A 21,977-nucleotide genomic window follows, 5' to 3' on the forward strand; every position below is an offset into this window, starting at 1 on the left:
GTGGAGAGAGTGGCACTAGGTTTCCAGGGAGAAAGTGGGACAGTCACCACTGAGATACTTATTTTCTTCTCCCTAAACAGTCTGAGATCCTCCTATTTAGAAGTATTTGTTCTGAGAAACACCCACCCCATCTTTTTCACACAGATTTCAGTGAAGAGAGATGGGAAAAGGATTCCTATTGTTCAAAACACTTAATTTCACCAAATATAAATGTATTTGATATGTGAAAAACAAGCTATATATTAGTTCTGTATACCTTGAGTTGAAATACTTGAATGTTAACCCAAATGTTCTAAAGTTAAATATGGATATTTGGCAATTTTTTTTTTCAGGATATTTTTCTGGTTTATGAGAATCAGTCTCCTACAAATTCTATTTGCTTTGGTTTTAAACCCAATCTTGCTTACATTTTTTCTGCACAAAGCCTTGGGGCATCATGACAGCTAGTGTATTTGCAGACACATACCCTTCCCAGAAGATGTAGTCAGCTGAAAATAATGTGAGTTGAGGATGTATCTTATAGAAGTAAAGCTTCACAAAATTATTTGCCATAGAGTCTCTGCCATAGATTCCACTGTAGTCTTCCCTCTACTTTTCATATTTAGAACATCGTTTTATAAATTATTTGTTGACCTTCTCTGTCCTTACAGCTGTTAGATCCACTTTTGCACTGTGCCTTGTACACACTGTGCAAGAGACTTCAGAACAATGTGTTGCATTCATGCAAACGGTATGCAATTTTTTGGCTCTGGTTTAAAGGAATAAACCAATGTCATTCTCCTAATGTCATCATTCTTTAATATAAAAGGCTTAGTGCTTTGTGTTTGAGACAACATGAAGACTTAAACTCAGGTTTTACACCCATTCTGTAGTATGCTGACTGAAAACTTCACAGGAACATGGCAGTTCAGCTTGCAAGTCACTCGTCTGCTCTTGGACTGTAAGGGTGAAAATGTATTTTGACAAGACCATCAAGCTAAACATCTAGCCAATTTACAAATAACTATTATCTGCAGAGATTTGATTTCTCTTTGGGACTTGGCTTTACTAATCTGTGCTAATGGGTGGGCATACAAATATATTCTATCAGGAGCCTGTTGTAAAAAAATATTTTTCACATTTATTTTTTACATCCAGTGACCTTTCAGCTTCATTGTTTACAGTGCTGGGTGGTGGTCACTGTACTACTGAAGTCACAGTCAGTCTCCTGGAAGGTACAATTCTTAATGAGTCTAACATTTTCTTAATTATGAACAACTCCTTTAAACAGGTCAGGTAATTATTTCATCAGCTGAGCTCAAAAACCATCTCACAGAACATTTTGAGACACTTCCTTAAAGCAATTAAGAAAAGTTTTATTCTTATGAATGCCGCAAAGCTTTGCACATTGTATTTCCATTTGGGATGAATCTGCAGGGTGAATCAGAAGTCAGATACTCACTGAGATTTTAAGCTTGCTTTTTAACCCAGTTCAGAAAAGGATAAATGAAAATAACCAGTTCAACAACTTCTTTAATGGGTGTTGTACTGAATGGGAAGTTTCTGCATGAATTCCTATTCGAGATGAAACTTGGTAGGGACTGTACTAAGCAAGGACACTGAGTTTCTTCAAGAAAGTCTTCTCTTTATGGGCATGATGCAGTGTTCACAGAAGCAAATGCAAAAAAAATATTTCCTTGTGACAACTAAGCATCAAAGTCCCACACGCTGAAATTCAAAATGTACCTGCCGTTGTGAATGCAATTTGAGGAATGACTTAGCAAAGAGCCACAATGACTAGAGAGGGATTGAGGAGCAGGAAGAATACAGAAATAGTTATTTAATGATTCTGAGACCATTTCATTGCTAACAAAAATTCAGTCATCCATGTGCCTTTAGCTGGGAGACATTTTTCTGTTGAGATTTGGCTACACAATAATCTGGATTATCATCTCCCTTTACACCCATTAATGTCAAATATACATAGACTGAATGAGAATCTTGTTTAGCTTGAGAAAGGGTAGAAGCAGAGGAGGGAAAACACGCAGTGTTTATTTTAGTAATACTCTAAAATTATTAGATATAATAGTAATTAACAGCTGACGGAAAATTTAAACCCTGCAATTATGAGTTAATTCTGAGGTTTAAAGAACTGTAGTCAATGGGAAACAACTGGTGATGTATTCAGATTACAGAGATTGCTTGGTGGGACGTTCCTGTGTTAGAAAAAAAGTCAGCCAAAAAATGCAGCCACAACAATTCAGAAGTTATAAGATAGTCTACTGATCAGCACTATTTTGGCATCCACTTCATTAACCCCAATTCACACTGAGTGGTTCTTTAACATAAATGAAATTACTTCCTGGGAAAAAGAGAGTTCATTGTGTGTAAAATTGCCAAAAAGAAAACCAAAGGAAAAGTTAAGTAAAATGACATTCTTCCTGTCCATATTTAATTGCTTTCTGCCTAAGCCTATTTCTAAGTTTATATTACTTCAGCTTTTCAGTACTAAATAATGTTTGTGAAGAAATGATGGAAAATTCAAATAGTTACTTCTTTTTCCAGATTTTTTAATGGTTTTGTGCAGGGAAAAGCTTTTTGTAAATATGTCTTCAGGGAAATATTTTTTACTTCTGCAAATGTATGTGGCTATGACCACTAAAATGTGAGTTTGGAAATGAGAGTAGCCAGTGGCAGATGAGGTACCATTACTGCTGCTTTGGGAACTGGAAAAAGATGTGATCACAAAGTGACAATTCTCTACTTTTTGGAAGTCTAGTCACTGTGTTCTCCTGGCTGTGGTAGCTTCAAGAGTAAAGGGAATTGAAATCATGTCATGGTTATATATGAAGAAGCTGTTTCTAGTCAGTTTTGCACTTATAATTTTGGTATTATTATATTTGAATATTATTTTAAGAAAAGTAAAAAACATAATATTTTGTGTGGTCTTTTAAAAATCATTTTAATTTAGCTTAGCATGGATGTGCACAGATGTATTTGTATCTTCAGCATTGAGTGAAGCAGCCAATTTAACCGTGAATGAAATGATGTCTGTTTGAGACATGGCTTTCCTGTTGTTCCCTGAACTGTGAGCTTCTGCAGACATGTTTAAATTACTTTGAATAGTTTCTTATGCTGTCATATATGCTTGGCTTTGCTAATGGGTAGCTGTTGTTCTACCAAAGACTCACAGACTGAGACAGATATTTGATTGCTTAGCTGAAATGAAATGATTAAATGTAAAGGTGAAAAAATTTATTGCAGCTTCCTAGGAGGTGCTCTGGTCTAAAACTGACCTCCTTGTTTTCCTAGAAATTTTTGAATACTTTTCGTGAAATCTTACCGAATTCAGGATTAGTGCTTTCTGGAAGGCAAATATTTCTGCTTGTTATGAAACGTAAGGACTTTGTTGAGATACTGATGCATTAACATCATGCAAAGGATGGTCTCTAGGTCTATCAGACCTCTACTGCATTTCCTAGACTGATCTATAACAAAATATTCCTGATTTCCCTGCTTGAATTCACGACATCTCTGTTTTTATTTATCCTTTGAAGCTCAAAACACAAATCAAATGAATTAATATTCAGTTTAAAGAAGAACTTTCAGTGTCTTGTAAAAATCCACAATCCCACCTACCCACTAATACTCTTCCCTGGTTTCAGGAATAGCTTTTGAACGTGGGGAGATATATGAACCATTAATTTGTGTCTTGGAAAGATCTTGAAAGAATGATCTTCACTTAACACTGATTCTACATGACAGTGTATAAAGTATAGAGCTGTAGATTTTAAAACCGTAAGAGACCATTGTAACTGTCTATTTTGATCTATGTAATTTTATGAATGAGTCATTGTATCACATCCAACAACTATGACTGAAGGAGAACTGATCTTTCAGAAAAATATCCAACTTTGATTTAAAGCTTTTCCGTGATGGAAAGTCCTTTGCAAGGCTGAAAAACACAACTTCACAATAAGGTACATCAGCCAACTTTTATACGTTGTATACCACACTGATATCATCATCCTGTTTTATTAATCAAAAGGACAAGTCAAATACCATAGACAAACCTAAATATATTCCATCAATGAAGTGATTTTATCAAAACAGCTCTTAGTCTTGACAGAAAAATAGTAGCAAGGTGGTCTGAAAGATTTATTTTCCAATACACTGTGCTGAATGGCATGAAATATATTACCTTCTTTTAATTTTTTGTTACTTGAACATTCCTGTGCTGCCTTTTCTGCTATTTTGCCCAGGATCCCTATTACACTGACAGTCCCGTAATTACCTTGGTCCTTCCATTTACTCTATTTAAATTTGGCACAATTTAGCTTTTTTTCTGTCAAACTGAATTTTAGTATTGAATTCTCCTTCCAAGGTAGGAAATTGCCTTTGGAATTTTTAAAAATAATAACTGACACTATATTGTTCACATCATGAGACAACCAGTATATGTCACTGTGACACAAAACTCTTCTCTAAATAGCTAAGTAGTATATCTCAACAGAAAACATCTAGAAGTGGAGGGCAACTTAAAAATGTTACTTTTTTTTCCCTAAAATAATTAACTTTTACAGAATAATGATCTGAATGTTTATTCCCTTGAAGTGTTTAATTCATGGTCATTGAGCATAGGGGGTCTTTGCAACACTGGAATTCCTGCACACAAGTGCAAGGTGGGATGATAGGTTGTATTGCTACTGAAACATTTATGATAGTTTATTTAGAGGTCAAATGCTGACAAGTTAAAATAGAGAAGAACCATCTTGCTAGTTATTAAGTAATTTGCAAGAGCAAATTAATCTTCAGGAGAGCTCAGGACCATCATGAGTTGATTATGAATTCAGTGTGCGTGTCCTTCGAGAGAGCGTTCCTCTTTCCCAAAGTATTGAACTACATTTTTAAATATCAAAAAAGTCACAGAGGGTTTTTCTGGAATGGCCACATTCATTCTTACTGTGTTGCAGACACAAAATCAAAATAAAATGTTAGTTTTAGTAAAGCTTAAAATATCTGTATCATCATCAAATTACTGTGCTAGTTTTCATGTTTCTCTGTAGACTTCCGGATTTACTACTTTAATACTTTACACCCTTTACAAAACAGTAGATGATGATTAAAACTAAGTTGTAATGTTTCTCCTGGCTGCTACTTCTTTGCCAAAATACCATGATTTGGAAGCTGTTTTTTCCATTAAAAACTATTACCCCATTCAGTACAAAGCACTTCCCTGAAGATTTGTTGTTTTATCTTTACAAATTTGATTCTATATACGTCCATTCTACTTCAGTGCCCACTTTAGTGGCACTATAAATTATTGTTACTTAAACAGTATTAAATATTTTTTTTCAATTTTATTCTGTGATAGAACTGTTTAACTTTTTCCTTCTTCTTTTCCATGAAAGATCAATTAATATTAAAATATCACATTTTCAGCTCTTTTTTTTTGGCCATAGTTTATTTTATTTACAATTATTTTTAGTAATGATTTTATTGCAAGCTATGGGATCAATGTATATTTTATAATGTGTTGAATCTATTGTGGCAAGTCTAATGTAACAAGTTCTTTGATATAAATGAAAGTATTAAACATATGGATATGATTTCTGCCTGCTGATACACTGATTTGATTGCACTGACACTGGCTTGCTATCTAACATCAGAGAGTTTTCTTCCACTTAACCTTCATGACATTGCCTGCATAGTTTCTGCAGCAGAAAGTTAAACCCTAACACTATAGAAACATTATAGTGAACACTCTGCTGATACACTAACAGCAGAGCTCCCACTGGTTTCAGTAATTCCATCATGTTATCCTAAATCAATAACCTTTCCTGATATTGATAAAATCAATGAAGCCTACTGTATGGGGTGGCCATAAATCATCAGACTGATTATAATTTTAGGCAATTGGTGCTGTGCTATGTGGGATGCAAACCTATTGAAACCTTACTCTTTGGTTTCATAACCATATACAGAAACCTTGGAGCTGGCTGTCATTGCAAGGGTGAATTTCAGCCTGATGGAGTAGATGTCTTCAGCGGCATTTGGCCTGCTGGTTCCAGCAATACACTTGGCTCTGTGTTGCCTGTGATTGCTCTGTAAAGCAATTAGCTAACTAGCCTTGTTCTCAAAGCTGCGCTGACATCAGCAATGATGATGGTGGCCAAAGAGTTTCAGCATGAATCTCTTTAATGTATTGTCATTAAATAGAGCATCCATGGCAGTTTCAGTACAGCCTAAAACACAGGATAGTGTAGGCTATTAGGGAAAGGCCAGTAAGCAGGAAGGAAGCATATCTGCAAACATTTAAACTAAGCAGTATTCAATGACATAAAGGTTGTTTGCATGTGCATTCAGAATGGCAGGTATCTCCAGTAAGAGATACAAATTGTGCAGTAGTGAGTTCAATTAGTGTGCAAAATCTGGGCAGAACTATTCGGAATCTGATGAAGACAATAGTTGGATAAATTTTATTTTGCCACCTACTTTGGCAGTTCATACTAGGCTTCAGACATCTCTTCAATAACCTCTCCAGAGCATAAAATGTGTTTATTAATCAAAGAAAGTAGAGTGTTACTGCATACAGGGGTGCAGGGAAGCCAAAAGGGCAGTAGTCTCTCTTTCCTGTGGTTAGCAGATGACTTATTTGATACAACAGGTTGAAACTAACTTTAAGTTACAAAAAAAAAAAATGTTTAAGTTATTTGATTTTGTCTGGTAATATCCTTTGAATCTAAGATGGTCAGTGAGTTCCATCCTTCATGCTGCTAAATAGGAGGCCAGTGATTTGATGCTGGATGGATTTGCTGACCTTTTTTATAAAGAGGTAGTAGAATATGTATGATGGTCTTCCAGCTTCAGGGTTATTTTGCAGTGCTGAAACAGGGCTCGTAGCTGATCCTGCAATACCCCTCCTTTTAGATCTGCAATCAGGTTTTAATAGAATCAAACTTAAGGTTTCCCTGACATTGTGAATATGGATGCTGCTAAGCAGTAAGCCACTGGTTTCTGTGAAAAAAATAAGGGTAGAAATTATGTGTGTGTGTGTGCAGACTGTTATCTCAGATTGATTTCACTTTGGAGTAATGAAAAATGAAGTTGCAAGCATGCTTCATTTGCAAAGGTTGACCCATTGTAGATTGATATGGAATGCTTTGTAGTTCTTCCCAATGCCATACCTGGTTCCTGGCTTCATACTTTTATGTTGGGAGGATCACGATGGCCACTCAGGTCATAGTGAGCCATCTCTACTTTCCTAGCTCTTTCAGTTTTGGTTTCTGCAGGCTGGAGTAACATTCACTTGGTTTTGTGTTCATCTTGAGCTCTTTCTGCAAAGTCACCATTAAGGGGCCACAACTGTTTGAAATTTTCTTTCAAGTATATTTGCCACAAATAATCTAGCCTCCCATCTTCTGTGTTACTGGTTATTCTAGACTGTGCAAAGTTGGTGCTTATGGTATCGCTCTCTAAGTTGTCTTCTCTTTTCTAGCATTTTGCTTCTCTTTACTGCATGGATATTGGATAGAAGTTCACATTAAAGTTTCTAGCTTCATCGTGCTGTTTTGCTAAGTCTTCTCATGCACAGGTTCTGTTAACAGCTCAGGAGCTAATTCTTTGTTGATCTTCACATCACTTAAATATTTTGAGATCCTGCATTGTTTTTCATCCCCCCTGAGCAATCTTCTCGCTTTGTCAATTCTGGCAGCCTTAAACAGTGCTGTTGTTGGGTTTGTGGGTTTTTTTGTACAGCCTTTCTGTTTCACTACATTATTCTCTTAATCCTTTTCAGATTTCATGTTCTTATATATGTCATATAACCTCTATTTTTCCTCAAGAGCTCTTCTGACATTCTTAGTCATCCATATCAGTCTTATCCTTCTTTTATAACTAGAATAGCCAATCTTTCTTCATGCTCTCACTCTCTCTTGACCCCCTCCCTTGTCCCAACTCTTATTTTGTTCGTTATTTAGCACTGGATGTGACTGGATTGAAAGAAATACCAGATCTCATAGAAGTCAATTATATTGAAGTGTCTGCCTATTTAGGGGAAACATTGATGTTTAGCTTCAGTGGTTCTGAGTCAGCCTTTGCCCCCAGGCCACTTCCGCATTGCTGGCTCATTCGGACACCAGAGAAGGTGGTGCTTGGTGATGCAACAGGCACGGACTGAATAGACACAGATTTTGCTTTCCAGAAGGTAAATCTGTCTGTAAGCAGGATGCTTAGGCAGAGGGAAAAACAAAGCAAAGCAAAGCAAAACAAAACAAAAACCAAATTAAAACAAACAAAAAACCTTGGAAGATATTAAATTACTGTGTTTGTATGATAGCAGCTGGACAGCGCTGTGCTGAATTTCGGGGAAGTCAGAAAAAGTCCTTATAGAGTGAGATTGCCTACCGATTATCTGCAGGGTGTATCAGCTAATGGCATACATGTGCATACATGGCATCTGATCTTACAGTGGCCACCTGTGTATCACAGACCAGATCAAATCCATTTTCTGCACACATACTCCATCTTCAAGCCTTCATAATTTAAGTAGTGTTTCCAATGAAGTTATGGCATTGAAATGATATATCTAAAAACAGAATTAGAATTGAAAGGTGGAGCAAAAGAACATTTCACATGGGTTTACAGTGTAGAATATTTGACAAAAATCCAGCCTACTGAAGAAGCATTCTTGTCTATTTTTAAATAGCTTGATTCCTAATGTTTTCTAAGTGGTTTAACAGCTTATTATGCTAAAACATAGGTTCACAACTAACGATTTAAAAAGTTATTACATTTGCTCTCTATAGCTCTGAAGTAGTACCTCTGAGGCATCTCAGCACCATGCCTCACCTCCATCAGTGAGGAACATTTTATGCCTCATTATAATAAGCTGCTTCCTAACGAGGGTGAGTGTTCATGTGTGGACATATGTGTGCTGTGTGTGCCTTGGTACTTGCCTGCAGTGCGTTTCCAGATGAAGTCTATGGCTGGACAGCATGAAATTCAGCATTAGCCTTCTCCTTTTCTTGTGTCAGACATAAAAAATCATAAAAAATATGCAGTCTTTTTTTTTTTTTTGTCAACACTTCCTGAAATATTTGAGCTCTTTCTCCTTTCCACTGAAAGAAAACATTCAGCTACAGTTTGTTCTCCAAATTAAGGCTGCTCTGTGGAGAGATGGCACTGATGGAAAGAGGTACTGTGCAGATGTCTTTACATTCTGGCGACCCAGGACTACAGCTAGGGACTAGTCTAATAACTGACATACATTAATTTGCCTTGCAGACTCTTCTAATATATGCCTGACTGCAAGATGCTAAGGAACTGTATCTTTAGCCTGGGATCTCCTTGGCAAAGGTCACGATCATTTGTACTTCCATTGAGAACACCATGTACTGAGGGCTAAAGCAGTTCTGAGGTTCCTCTGAGACATCAAAACTTCAAAAATAGTGATGGCTGAGACAGTCTTTGCTAGGATTTTTTAATAATAGCGTTTGGGCTCTTTTCACTTTGTTTAAACCTTGAGTTTGTTATCAAAATTTCCAAGAGCCTGTGTAACACACCAGGTGCGGCTGTACCATGCCAACTTTGTGTGACACTAGAATATGATTTTGTATGTGTGGGGCACTGGAATGTGTTTCATATTGCTAGGTACCTGTATTACCCCTCAGGAGGCACATCATTTCTCCCTCATCAAGTGTTGTTTTACCCATTATATGGTACACAAAGTAGGTCAAAATGTGATACGGTTAAGCAGAGCCTTTAAACCCAAATCAACTTAATCTAAATTGAACTTCTAAGTGAAATTAACCATTTGGTTTGTTTACAATTTTCTAAATTCAGTATGAGACAAGAGGAAGCAATCTGTATCTTTAGAGAATTAAAATATGCCCATAAATAAGCTCAATCACTGGCCTTTCCACAGAACAAAGCCAAAAAACATACTAAACCAGCTAGAGGCTGAAAATAAATGTTGAGATTGTACTCTGTGTTGCTGTTTGTATTTTTTTAACTGTGTATTTATATGGAATGACAAACACAGATTATGCCTTAGTAATTTTTATGGCTTTGGCATCTGTCCCTTTGATTTTATTCACATATTTTCATAGCCATAATCTCTAGTTTCTTATTTGATGATGCAAACCTTTCAGATGCAGAAATGGATAAAAATCTTGCTGAGTTTAGTGAGCATCATTTTCAGAAATAATCTTTTTATCTGAGAGGAAATAAAGACCCTGGGGGGGAAAGAAAAAAAAAAAAGAAGTATGAATATTAAATGACTGAAGATATTAGTGTCCAATGTTTTCATTACCAGCTTTCTGCATAAAGAAATGCTTGGAGAATTACTCTACAATAGCAAACTGGAAAAGCCCCAAGCCATAATCCACCTGAGCCTAAGTTTTATTTTGCATGCATAATAGAGCTTTATTGTGTTTGAAATTGCAGACTATGTTGACAGGTCTGTCATCTATCTCAGGCTATCTCCATTATGGGAGACACCCCCTTCATCGGGAGCTGGCACCAGACATTCAGATGCCAGCTCCGTGGTCATTAACAGGAGCTTTACACATATGTTCAAAGCTATAAGCGAACTACGTCCACATGCCAAGTGTGTGAGGCAGGTGATTATTTTATTTCAATATTATAGAATATTGAGGTTTGGCTGCATTTACTGATTTTCGGTTGGTTTCAAGGGCATGCAAAAGGAAGCAAAAGTGTAACAGAATTTGCTAGTTTTTTAGAAATACTAATCTGATGCAAATCTGGAACATTTCCATTAATTTAAACACATCATAGCACATCCTCATTTGATGTGCTTGGGCAGCACTGTCTGTCTCTGATGAAAGCAAAACAAACCCCAAACCCTCTAGATGACAAACCTTACTCCACAAACATCTTTTGATAATTGCACCTGCTAACTGAAAAACACAAAAGGAGAGTCCACTGTGTCCTAAAGCAATTTTATTTCCAGCTACTCTATTACAGATTGAAAGCTCCTCTATTGCCTTGTCTACTACTGGCATGATCCCTCGGTGCTTTTCTATAGGGATTTGCTTCCCTAATATATTGAGCTGGTCTTTGTGTTGTCAAGAGCTACGCAGTGAAGTCTTACGATATGAAAGGATATTTACTTTACTTCCATAGTTATACTTTTGTCTGTTCAAACTCCTTGAACTCCAGTGAAAGCATGGCTGTCAGAGGTTTGACCTAACGTGGTTCTGCATTTTGTTGGATGTAATCATAAAGGTAGGAAGGAGAAAGATTTTTGGCAGGGTAACAACCTGGATATCCTTCAGCATTCAAAGAGACAAGGAATGCAACTGGTAGATGTATTTAGATATCCATAAAAACAGAGACTGAATATATATATGAGATGTTCATGTTAAAGCCAAATACAGGATCTTTACATGAGTCTCCATTCTACCTAGCGAGGCACTTTAAAAGGGATTGTCATATCATCTGCTGCTGAGATTATACCACACTTCCTAAAGCATTTAATAATGGCAATCCTTTACTTCCATGAGTAATGCATCTCAATGGATCTGCTTGTAAGAGTGTCAAATTATAAAAAAAAGACCTTAAAATCTTGCTCCAAATCTGAAAATCTTGCTTTTTCTTCAGTGGCATTTTATTTATTTTATTTTATTTTATTTTATTTTATTTTATTTTATTTATTTTATTTTATTTTATTTTATTTTTCCCTTTCTAATGCAATTACTCTGACTCCTCCCTCATTTTCTAGAGCTGTGATTTTCTTATTATCTGTAGTTCCTCTTTCAGTGTGGGGTGCCAACACCAACAAAGAGATAGGAGTACATTTCCTCCAGCAGGTATCAATTAGCACAGACAGAAATCTTTCTTTTTACAGGCGTTGTTAGCTCCTGCATACTAAAAAACTTTTGCTTGTGGTTACTGCTAACCTTACTTATTGTGAAATGTCTATGGGCAAATCTGGCATGCCTTTGCTACAGTAGAATTTTGTCTTCCAGCAAAATAAGTTTGGAATACATTTAGTGTTTTATCCATTGCTGGATACATAAATTAATTAATCTGATGAAAGATAAATATAAATATTTACTGTCAGTTTCATGCTTTAAGTGTAAGGTGTCTCACACACTACGTGGTGTGTATTCCTGTAAAAGGAAGAACAGATCATGTGAAACTGTGTCATGATGCAGCCACAGAATGAAGTAGGACATATTTTGACCTTGGTGTACTCAACCGTGCAGCTGTTGCCTTCTTCAAGAGATGCTTTTTACAAGGAATGTCTTTGAAAGTCATTTAAAAAATCTGTTTGGGAAAAATTCTGCAGAGAAGTTTGCGAAGTTCATTTTTCCTGTATCTGGTGAGAAAAGAACATTTTGCTTTTTTTTTGAAAAAAAGACAACGAACAAACAGGTAATGTGTTGTGTTTAGCATGTGAAGGAGGGACTGGTAGATCTGAGAATTTGATTTCACTCTGTACTCTGCTGTGTGTTAAGAAACATGAATTTTCACTTCTTCCCTGACCTCTGTAAGTGTCAGTTTCTTAATATTTAATGCAGAGCTAATGAATTTTACTTGTCCTGCTCTCAGACCCCACAGCAGAAAAAGTTGTTTTAAAAGCGCAAAGTAAGTTTACATTTGAAAGGACGTTTTTGTGCTTTCCTAGGAGAAAACAAAAGGACTTTGTACGACGGGCAAGGAATTGTGCCCAAAAGTCTTCGTTTGGGCTGGGCTCGGCGTGGAGCGCATTGGGGCAGTGCCTCGGTGCCTCCCGTGGGGTGCCATGGGAGAGGCTCCCGAGGCCGGGATTCCCACCAGAGGCTGTCAGGCCTCCTCCTCTCCCGCTCCCTCCCCAGCTCCTGCCGAGGGCTGCTGCTGCCTAGCTCTTGTCTCCTGCAGCAGCCGTGGGAGAACCCCCACTCAGACACGCTTGCTTCTGTCTAAAACCCGTGCGGTTTTTAGCAGTCTTCTAGCCTCCAGAGTGGGGTTTTCAAGCGCCATCACAAGCCACTGCCAGAATATCCTGCAGAAGCTGGAGTGTGGCTTGTATTTATAAAAGTTATTTGTTTGCATGAGGCACATGTGCTGATACTGTGAGTCATCCGTCCATTTTGCTGTGACATTTTCAAGCACAATTATGTGTAGTGGAATTTTTTTGGTAGCTGGCTATGTTGCCCATCTGTGAAATCATCATTCTACTGAGCACTAAAAATAGAGATGAAACTCTTCTGAGAAAATTCTGAATCTACTTAAATGACAGTTTGAAATGTGTTCATGCAGTCAACAGTTTAAATATTTTCTACCCTAAATATGGATACTCTAAATTTAAGGTGATGTAGTCTTGCTGTCACCACTTCAGTTCACCTTTCTAGCACAGTGATACAGGTGGAAATAATTTCTGGCTAGGAACCTGGTCTAATGCCCACCAAAGCAAATTCACCTGGGCCTCAAATGTCCAGGACTGGCATAGGAATGTAAGCGTTCTGAAAGGTGGATAACACACAGGGTGGAAAATATTTAGTAGTAATGGGGAATCACTGGAGAAAAATGTGAAGAGAATCCATGACAGTAGATAAGAAGAGAAGAGAGAGAAGATGAGAAAGAAGACTATTAGGAAATGAAGCTTCCAGATAAGGAATAACAGAATATGGGGTAACTTCAAAGAGGGTTTATTTCTGGTCAAATATTCAAAGCAAGTTAGTGTAGAGATATGGTAAACCCTAAAATAGTGAAAAAGAAGAGCTAGAGCTAAGAGAGAGAACTGATGGAGGAACATAAACTGTGTTGAGTAATTGCGTCCTAATTGAAGCCACAGAAAGCCAAAGAATCTAATTAGTCAGAAAAACTAATTTCATTACATTCTTAGTAATTTGTTTTGAAAAAGTCCAACTGGATTTTAAATTTAACAGATCCTGAATATGTTCAGAGCATACTACACTTTTTACTTGCATATAGCAAAAAGGAAAAATATAGTTTCAGAGACATATTCATGGATTGTTTCGTTCAAAATCAAGTTTGCAGTTCTCCCTTAGTATCTGGGTATCATTATATGATGTTTTGTGAAAGGATGGGAAAAATTAATTTTGTTGAGTTGGTAAGCATTAATAGAGACCACCAGCCATTTCTTTAATTCACAGGCAATGAGACATACTTGAGGCTGTTGTTCAGCCAAACAAATGAAAAGAGCATTGTCTGTGCAACCCCTTGCCTTTCCTCTTTCCTGTCCTCCCTATTTGTTTACAAGTTTTCACAGTGATATTTCTTTTCACTAAATGTACAGCTAGATCTCCCGCTAGACAGAATTAGTGTAACTCGCTTCATTTACATTTTGCTTTCAAAAATTTGTATTTTTGGTAAGCTTATATGGAAATGGTAAGGCTTCAGTGTGGTAGGTTTTTTATATCTTGAATTATTTTTTGTCACATTCTAAATAGGAGAAAAGAAAATCAGAATTATACTTCATATTAGGATATTCTCCTCACCCACATTAATAAAAAACTATTATGTGAAGATGTAAAAGCCTATTTTGTAGAGGGCAAATCAAAATTTGGTGCTGTTTCCGTGTGGAAGATATTTTACATATTAAATCTAGAGTATGGATAAGGTCAATAAAATGGATAGTTACTCCTTCTTCTCATCATCTTTATTCTGTAGTGGATTCTTATATTTTAAAATCCATACATGCACATTTTTGTCTATTTTTGAGATCTCAGTTAGTAGGCTTTTAGAAGCATGTGCTTTCTATAGTTTTCCGCATAAACTACACTCATAATAACAAAGTGCTATTTTAAGTGCTTTAGCTCTTACTTGTTACTTGTACTGACATCAGAAAGATGATATTCACTGATCTGACAGGCAATATAAGGACATCCTTAAGTTTCGTTATGATCATTTTTAGATAAAAATTTGAAAAACATCTTCAAACTCAAACTGTAGCTCTATCATCCTTCAGGCGAGAAGAATGAAAATAGAAGTCTTCAGGCAAAAAGAAAAAGTGAATGCATATGAAAGTGTATGCAAAGTTAGACAGAAATACATAATGTGGATGAGAATGAATTCTGCAAATCCTTGCTCTCAGCATGGCCATATTTCATTAAAATATTCCTTCTGTGTGTAAGGGTAGTGATAGGTTAGTGTATGTATGTATAATAATAACTTCAGCTGAACTAATAGAATAATGGATTAACGCACGAGTGAGAATTGCCTGCTTGTTAATGGACTAGGCTAGTTCTGCTGCTTCACATTTTATAAAATTATGTATTTGTTACGTGACTGCCTCCCACACTTGCAACTGTATTACAACAGGACCTGTTCCTTCTTCCTGCAATGAACGGCTGCGCAGTTTTGCTGCACACTGCTCCACAAGTTCATAGGTGGCCGAGGTTTTGCTTAAGTGGGTTTAGCCTTGAACACATCACTCTTGAATTCTTAATGGACTTCCTTGTGCTTCTAAGATGTGCTTAAGAGGATGCTTCTTTGGTTACCTCTTTCCTTTACAGAGAACAAGCCCCTGAAAAGCAATGAATGTTACCAAGGGGAAAACAATAATAAGTGAGTGGCAACACTGCAACAAATAAATGGTAATAGTGACCATATCCATTTCCCACCCTGTTACTTAACATATAAAGAAAGTACACTGACAATGGTATAGCGTCGAGCATATGACAGATGAGGACATTCATCCATATTTTTTCTCTGAATATGGGTTGTTTTCATTCAAAGTCTCATCACTTATTATGGTAGCTGGTACACATTCTAAAGCATGAATATAACGCCAGCCATTTCATTCAGGAATGAGTAACTAATATCTAAGTGACATAAAAGTGAAGCAATGTTAGTGAAATGATTAGACACTAGTTTCTAGAAGAAGAGGGCAAATAGCTGTTTAGATAATTAATGGCTTCAGTAATTAGCACTTTTGTGACTAAACAGTATCAGCATTCTTGAATACTTTCTTGAAACTCTAAAAGGACTTGCATTTCTTTTTTGTAACTGTAATTTTGATTTCAAAAATATAGTTGATAATTTGATTTGGCAAAAAAATGCCAGACAGCTTTGAAATAAACAGAAATATATGCTTATGGTTTTGGACCAACTAGGAAGCAAGGTTTCTTCATTTCACTGGGAGGCTCACAAAGTTTATTTTTGGGGAGTATTTGGCAGCTTCCACTACATAGTGCTACGCATCATCAGGAGGACTGGGGATTAGAAAAGCAGCACTGGCAAGGCCAAAAGCCAGGAGTTTCATGGACTTCTGCAAAGGAGGCAGCCTTTTTCTTTAGGATGCTTTTTGCGTATGTTAGATCCAGGCCTTATTAGTTATGAATTTGTTAATAGCATCTCAGTGCTGAGCTTCATAAGCCTTATTCAAAAAAAAAAAAAAAAAAGAGTGAGATACCTGAATCTAGACTTGTAAAAGTACTAAGCAACTAAGCAGGTTGGGCACCTCGTTTCCTGTAAGTGATTTAGGTGCCTGCTTCCAGTGCTTGTTAGGCTACCCTTCTTTAGTTAGGTGCTTTTGAAGATGCACCAAGCATCTTTGCCACCTAAATACCTGACTGTCAAGACCAAACATTGCCCTGACTTTTATGGATCTTTAAGGCAGTAACCCAGGTACATAGACTGCTAAGTTTTCATCAGGAAACATGTGCTCTAATAATACAAGCCTCTTAACTGGCAGTGGTACCTTCCTGCCTAAACCAACCTCCCAAGCAGCAGATTGGCTGATGAATCAGATCAGTAAGGTCAGAAAAAGGGAAATCCTTGGACAGAGGCTAGGAAGTGGCAGGGAGGTGGAAGATTTCTTCTTGTTGGAGGACTTGTCTGTGGGTACTCCTGAATAAATTTTGGTATTATTTTTTTAATATTAATTTTAACTCACAAAGATAACACCAAAGGGGATAGACTCCACCAAGCAGAACTTCTTATAAAACATGCCTGCAAAGCCAAGGTTTTATTGCTCTTCTTCTAATTCTGGTGTGTAGTTTTTGCTTCTTATTAATTAGATGAAACTAATTGTGGATGAAGGATAGCTAGAAGAGAGGATAGGGACATAGATAAAGTGGTAGAAGAAAAAGGGCTAGTGGTAGTTTTGCTGAAATGTTTTCTTAACAGAAAACACATTTGCCAAAGGTTCAAAGCCATTGTGTTTGATGATGGTTTGGAAAAAAATTTGAAATACACTTAACAAATCAGAAAGCATTAACTGCAGAGAAGTCCAAGTTTAGCTTTCAAGTATTAATTTAGTTTTGAATGTGTATAGTTCTTACCTGTTTCGTTAATTACTTTTCCCAGTGGCTGAAGTCCCTTCCTTCAGTAACTGAGGGCAGCTGCCCTCGTTGGCACGACTTCTTCGTACCACATCTCTGGCTGCTCCAGTCCTGCGCACCAGCACGCAGGGCTTCTGCGCTTCGAGACCAATAAAACAAAAACGAAATTACAGGCTTTGTCTTTTTCTACTGAAAGCTGACGCCGAAAACGAAATATTTTCAAAAAGATTTATTGGAAGTGTTCAGGGAATGATCTGAAATGGTCGGGGTCGGCTGGGAGACGCTTCAACAGGTTGACCAGCCCGAGCGGAGCTGAGGGGCCCGGCGGTGCAGGGACACGGAGGGGGCGACACCGCTGTGCGGGGCCGTCCCGGGCGGCTCCCCCGGCCCCTGCCGCCCGGCCGGGGGCCGAGATGGCGGCGGGGCGCCTGAGGGAGGGCTGAGGGGCGGCAAGCAGGTGAGGCGAGATCGCGGCCGGCTTGAGGCGGCGGCGGCGGCTCTGTTCGCCGTGCCGGAGCTCCGGGAGATTAAAGAGCAGCTCCGCGCCCCCGCTCGGCCCGGCCCGGCCCAGGGAGCAGCAGGTGGCGGCGGCGGCGGCAGCAGCGAGGGAGTTAACGGCGTGGTGGCGGCGGGAGGGCGCTGAGGAGGAGCGGCACCGGGAGGAGGGGGACCGGGGAGCAGGCGGCGGCGGCAGGAGGGGGACTGAGGAGCTGGCGGCGGCAGCAGCCGGGTTGCTAGGGATGGAGAGATCCCGTGTCACCCGGATGTGAGTGTCATGTTGGCCCAAACTCTGAGGGATTTGGCAGCGGCGAAGAAGCGGCGGCAGCAGCAGCAGGAGGAGGAGCAGCCCCTCGCGCGTCGCTAGTCACTACCATGGGGGTCGGGTAGCGGGAGCGCAGGGGCAGCGCACACCTGGCTCGGGGTGGGTGGGGGGCATCTCGGCCCTTTTTTTTTTTTCTTTTTTTTTTTTCTTTTTCCTCTCATACGCTGGAGAAACTGAGAATAATGCACCACCACCAGCAGCAGCAGCCGGAGCAGCACCCAGAAGGTAAGAGCCAGCAAGGGCAGCGGCAGCAGCATGCCCGGGGCTGAGGGGAGGGGGGGCAGCGGGGGAGGATTTATGAGGGATTTGGGAGACGGGGATTAGGGAGGGAGGGGAGGGGTGAGGATGGGGCAGGTTTGGGGTGGGGAGGCGACCGGGAGCCGGGGGGGGGTGGGGGCAGGGGGCGAAGACAGGAGGGATCGGGGTGCCGTCGGGGCTCGGGGAGACGCGACTGCTGGGGGCTCCGCCACGTCCCCCGCAGCTGGGTTTAAGGTTTAAGCCCCCCTCCCAGGGGCAGTAATTTGGAGGTGGGAGGGATGCAGCGGGGCACGGGGGGCATGGTGCGCTCGGGCTTTGTTCCTCTCGTGTTGAAGAACCCGAGGGATGGCTGCGCGGATCGGGGGGTTATTTGCGCCGAGCCACGTTTCGTAGCATCCCGGGAGGCAGGCGGGGAGAGATGTCTGTGCCGTCGCTTTTAAAAAAAAAAAAAAAGGAATCCAGTGAAAAACGCCGCGATTGACACCGCCGCCCCCGAGAAGCCGCGCTGCCCCCGGGCAGCCCCAGGTGCGGGCGGGCAGCTCTGCCCCGCTGCCGCCGGGTGAGCTCCGGCCGGGAGCCATCTTAGCGCGCCCCCCGCGGCCGCCCCTCACGCAGGCGGCGGCGGCGGCGGCCGAGGCCGAGCCTGGGACCGGCGGCGCGTGAGGGGCTGAGGCGGCCCCGGTCTGCGCTGCCCCCGCCGGGGAGGCGACGGGAGGTGACCGGGGGGCTGGGCTGACGAGCCCCGAGGCTCCGCTGCTCGGCGAGCGGCAGTCGCTGGGGAGGTGTTTTCCCCTCCTGCCCGGGTAGCTGGATGCGTTTCGCTGCCGTTCCGCCTGTCAGCCCCGGTTCCCTGCGCGTATGCTGTGCCGTTCCTCCATTTTTTTCCCCACCCAGGCATCTTCAAGTTTTGGGTTTGACTTAGGAGCGTCTCCTTCCTACAGGTGCATGTAGGAGGAGGCTCTGCTGCTCTAGTCAGGGAGCTCGCGAGGAAAGAGCTGTGCGAGGAGGTGGTGTTTTGCCTGCTTTGCTGTCATCCGGGATAAAAAAAGACCTTAAAATATTATTTAGAAGGTGCGATTTATTTTGTGACACCTTGTGAAAAAGCAGAAATAAAATAAAATTCCTTTACAGTAGTTTGACGGGTGTAATTTCTGGCGTGCAAGATAGCAGGGCTTTATGAACATATTTACCACCAGACAATATTATGTTTTCCTGTGTGGGAGGCATTTTTATTTGAGAATACGGAACAGTGTGAAATTTAACTTGCTTCCAGGACTTCTGGGGTTTTTGTTTTGGGGGAAGAGGTGTACACTTGGTTGTTCTCAATCGAAAAATGTGCAAGGATTAAACGACTACTCCTTTGACCAGGATGAGGTGAGGAAATAGTAAATGCTGAGGCACCACAGCCCAGTTGGTCGTTAGGAGGAGGTATGTTTTATTGCATTATTGTGCTGACAGAAGAGCTGCCATCCGGTTTGTGAAGGAAAAAAAAAAACAAAACAAAAAAAACAATCAAAATGTGAAGTGCTTGCGTAGCACTTGCCTTGACACTTAGGTTAAACTTGAAATTAATACTGGTTCCTGAGACCTTTTGGCTACTGTTGAATCACATATATACACTCATACCTGTATATTCAATCATGTATATATGTACACATACATACATACACATGTGCTCATGCTCTATAGTATACGTAATATAAGCATCACACCAGCAAGAGGTCTTAAAATAATCTTTTCATCAAAAACACTGTGACACATTCTAGCATAAAAAGTTATAAACAAGTACTTTTTTTTCCTTTTCTTTCACAGAGGCGAACTATGCAAGTAGCACCAGAATTCCTCTCCCTGGTGACGGACCAACTACTCAGTCAAACAGTTCAGCACCATCCAAGCAAACTGTTCTGTCTTGGCAAGCTGCAATTGATGCTGCTAGGCAAGCAAAGGCTGCCCAAAATATGAGTACCACCACAACCCAGCCTGTAGGATCTCTGTCCCAAAGAAAACGCCAGCAATATGCCAAGAGCAAAAAACAGGGTAATACGTCTAATAGTCGGCCACCCCGTGCCCTTTTCTGTTTATCCCTCAACAACCCAATACGAAGAGCCTGCATCAGTCTAGTAGAATGGAAGTATCCTTTGATGCAGTTTCATTTTACCATCTGTTCCTTGAGTTTTCCAGATAGATCAAAGGAATTGTATTGCCGTGTCTGATAGTGTCACAGCTAATGCGTTAGTTCACTTAACTGTGTGTGGGTAACTCTCATTAATGTTAATGGTAGTTAATTTTGTGTAAATTGCTGTTAATAATAGCCTCTTAATCTGTGTCATAATTATGTAGAGTATTGTTTCATTAAAGTAAGACAGGGAAGAGCTCATAGCTGTTCATTTGTTCTTAGGGGGAGAGGGGAACATGTTCTGACCTTAACTTTTTGCATTTGCAAGCCTACGTTATATTCCAGCAAATCTCTATATTTAATTCATTGCTTTTTCAAATAAGGCTGAATAGACAGGAGTGCATCTAATGGTTTTAACTGGGAGATGACCTTTGACCTAAGATATCAAACCCTTATCTTCTATATAGTGATGAGGTGTTAGGGCTAATGTATGTAGATGTAGAATGAATGTAGAAGTTATTTCAAAATTATGTTTTCCAATTGCTAAATGTGAGGAAGGCTTTCAGCTAAAGTACAGATTCACTGTAATTACATATGAATGCCTGAAGATTTACAACATATGTCTGCCACCAAACATTTGGAAGCTTGTCCAGCTGTAGATTCAAGATCAGGTATACTGGCCTGTGCTCATGATGATGTGAGTGCTTGGAAAGATTGCTTTATCTTCTGTTCAGTGGTTCTGATTTGGAAGAATGTGGATTTCTTTGGAAGAACAAAGAGCATGTAGATTTGGTATATTGTTTAATTCTCAAGAAAAATTTTGAAATAGAGAATGAAGCTTTGTTGAAGTACAAGGAGAAAAACACTTGCCTGTTAGTTGTGGCAATATCCCTGTAGCAGGAGACAGCTGTTCAGGAGAGTAGACTAACAAAGTAAAATTAATTTTGTTATTTTAAGCAGCGCACCCAACCACTTTCAGTAGGAAATATTCCTCATTTATAGGGCTTGTTTTTTTTTTTCCAATTCTTTGAACTTAATTAAAGATAGTGAAACAGATTCCACTTTCATTTAAACTGGTAGAAGTCCAACTAATTTCAGTAAATTGGCATCTCCTTGGCTAAGGTCAGTGAAATGAAATTACTATGGGTCTAGAGTGGAATAACTCAGGGCAGAATTTGCCCCGCTAGCACTGTATCATAAAACAAGCTTGTCAGTCTTGCGCTGGTATTGTCCACTTCAGTCTGGAGAACACTGCTTGTTGAGATGTGTATTCTAACTTTATTTTGTAATGACTGTTGATGTTGATGGGCTTTTGTGAAGGTAAACTCAGCCCTTGAGGTTACAAACTGAGATGACAACAAACGAAATTTACAAGATCTTAATGAGTACGTGAGATTAATAGGTGTTTTTGTCATAAAAAGTCTATTCTAAATTTACAAAATTGTTTTTGAGGAAACAAAGATTATATTCAGTGCTCTTTGCTCAATCTTTTATGGAAATTTTATGGACATATATGAGGAAACTGTGCACTGAATTGAGGGGGGAA

At 39.6% G+C, this 21,977-nt stretch overlaps 1 protein-coding gene across 27 annotated transcripts in view; it reads left to right on the forward strand.

Moving 5' to 3' along the window:
- Positions 1-21,977, forward strand: part of CACNA1D (calcium voltage-gated channel subunit alpha1 D) — a 211,258-nt gene that overhangs the window by 7,464 nt on the left and 181,817 nt on the right. For 26 of the 27 annotated variants that reach the window (XM_080606365.1, XM_080606388.1, XM_080606389.1 and 23 more), the window contains exons 1-2: positions 18,097-18,282; positions 20,128-20,446. In XM_080606365.1, the coding sequence (XP_080462491.1) occupies positions 18,240-18,282; positions 20,128-20,446 (362 nt within the window). In that variant the 5' untranslated portion in view covers positions 18,097-18,239. Of the gene's footprint in view, positions 1-18,096; positions 18,283-20,127; positions 20,447-21,977 lie in introns of those variants that run through there. The other variant, XM_080606375.1, reaches the window with a different exon arrangement.

The sequence above is a fragment of the Anser brachyrhynchus genome (assembly GCF_964034855.1).
Source record: "Anser brachyrhynchus genome assembly, chromosome: 10".
Classification (NCBI taxonomy): Eukaryota; Metazoa; Chordata; class Aves; order Anseriformes; family Anatidae; genus Anser; species Anser brachyrhynchus.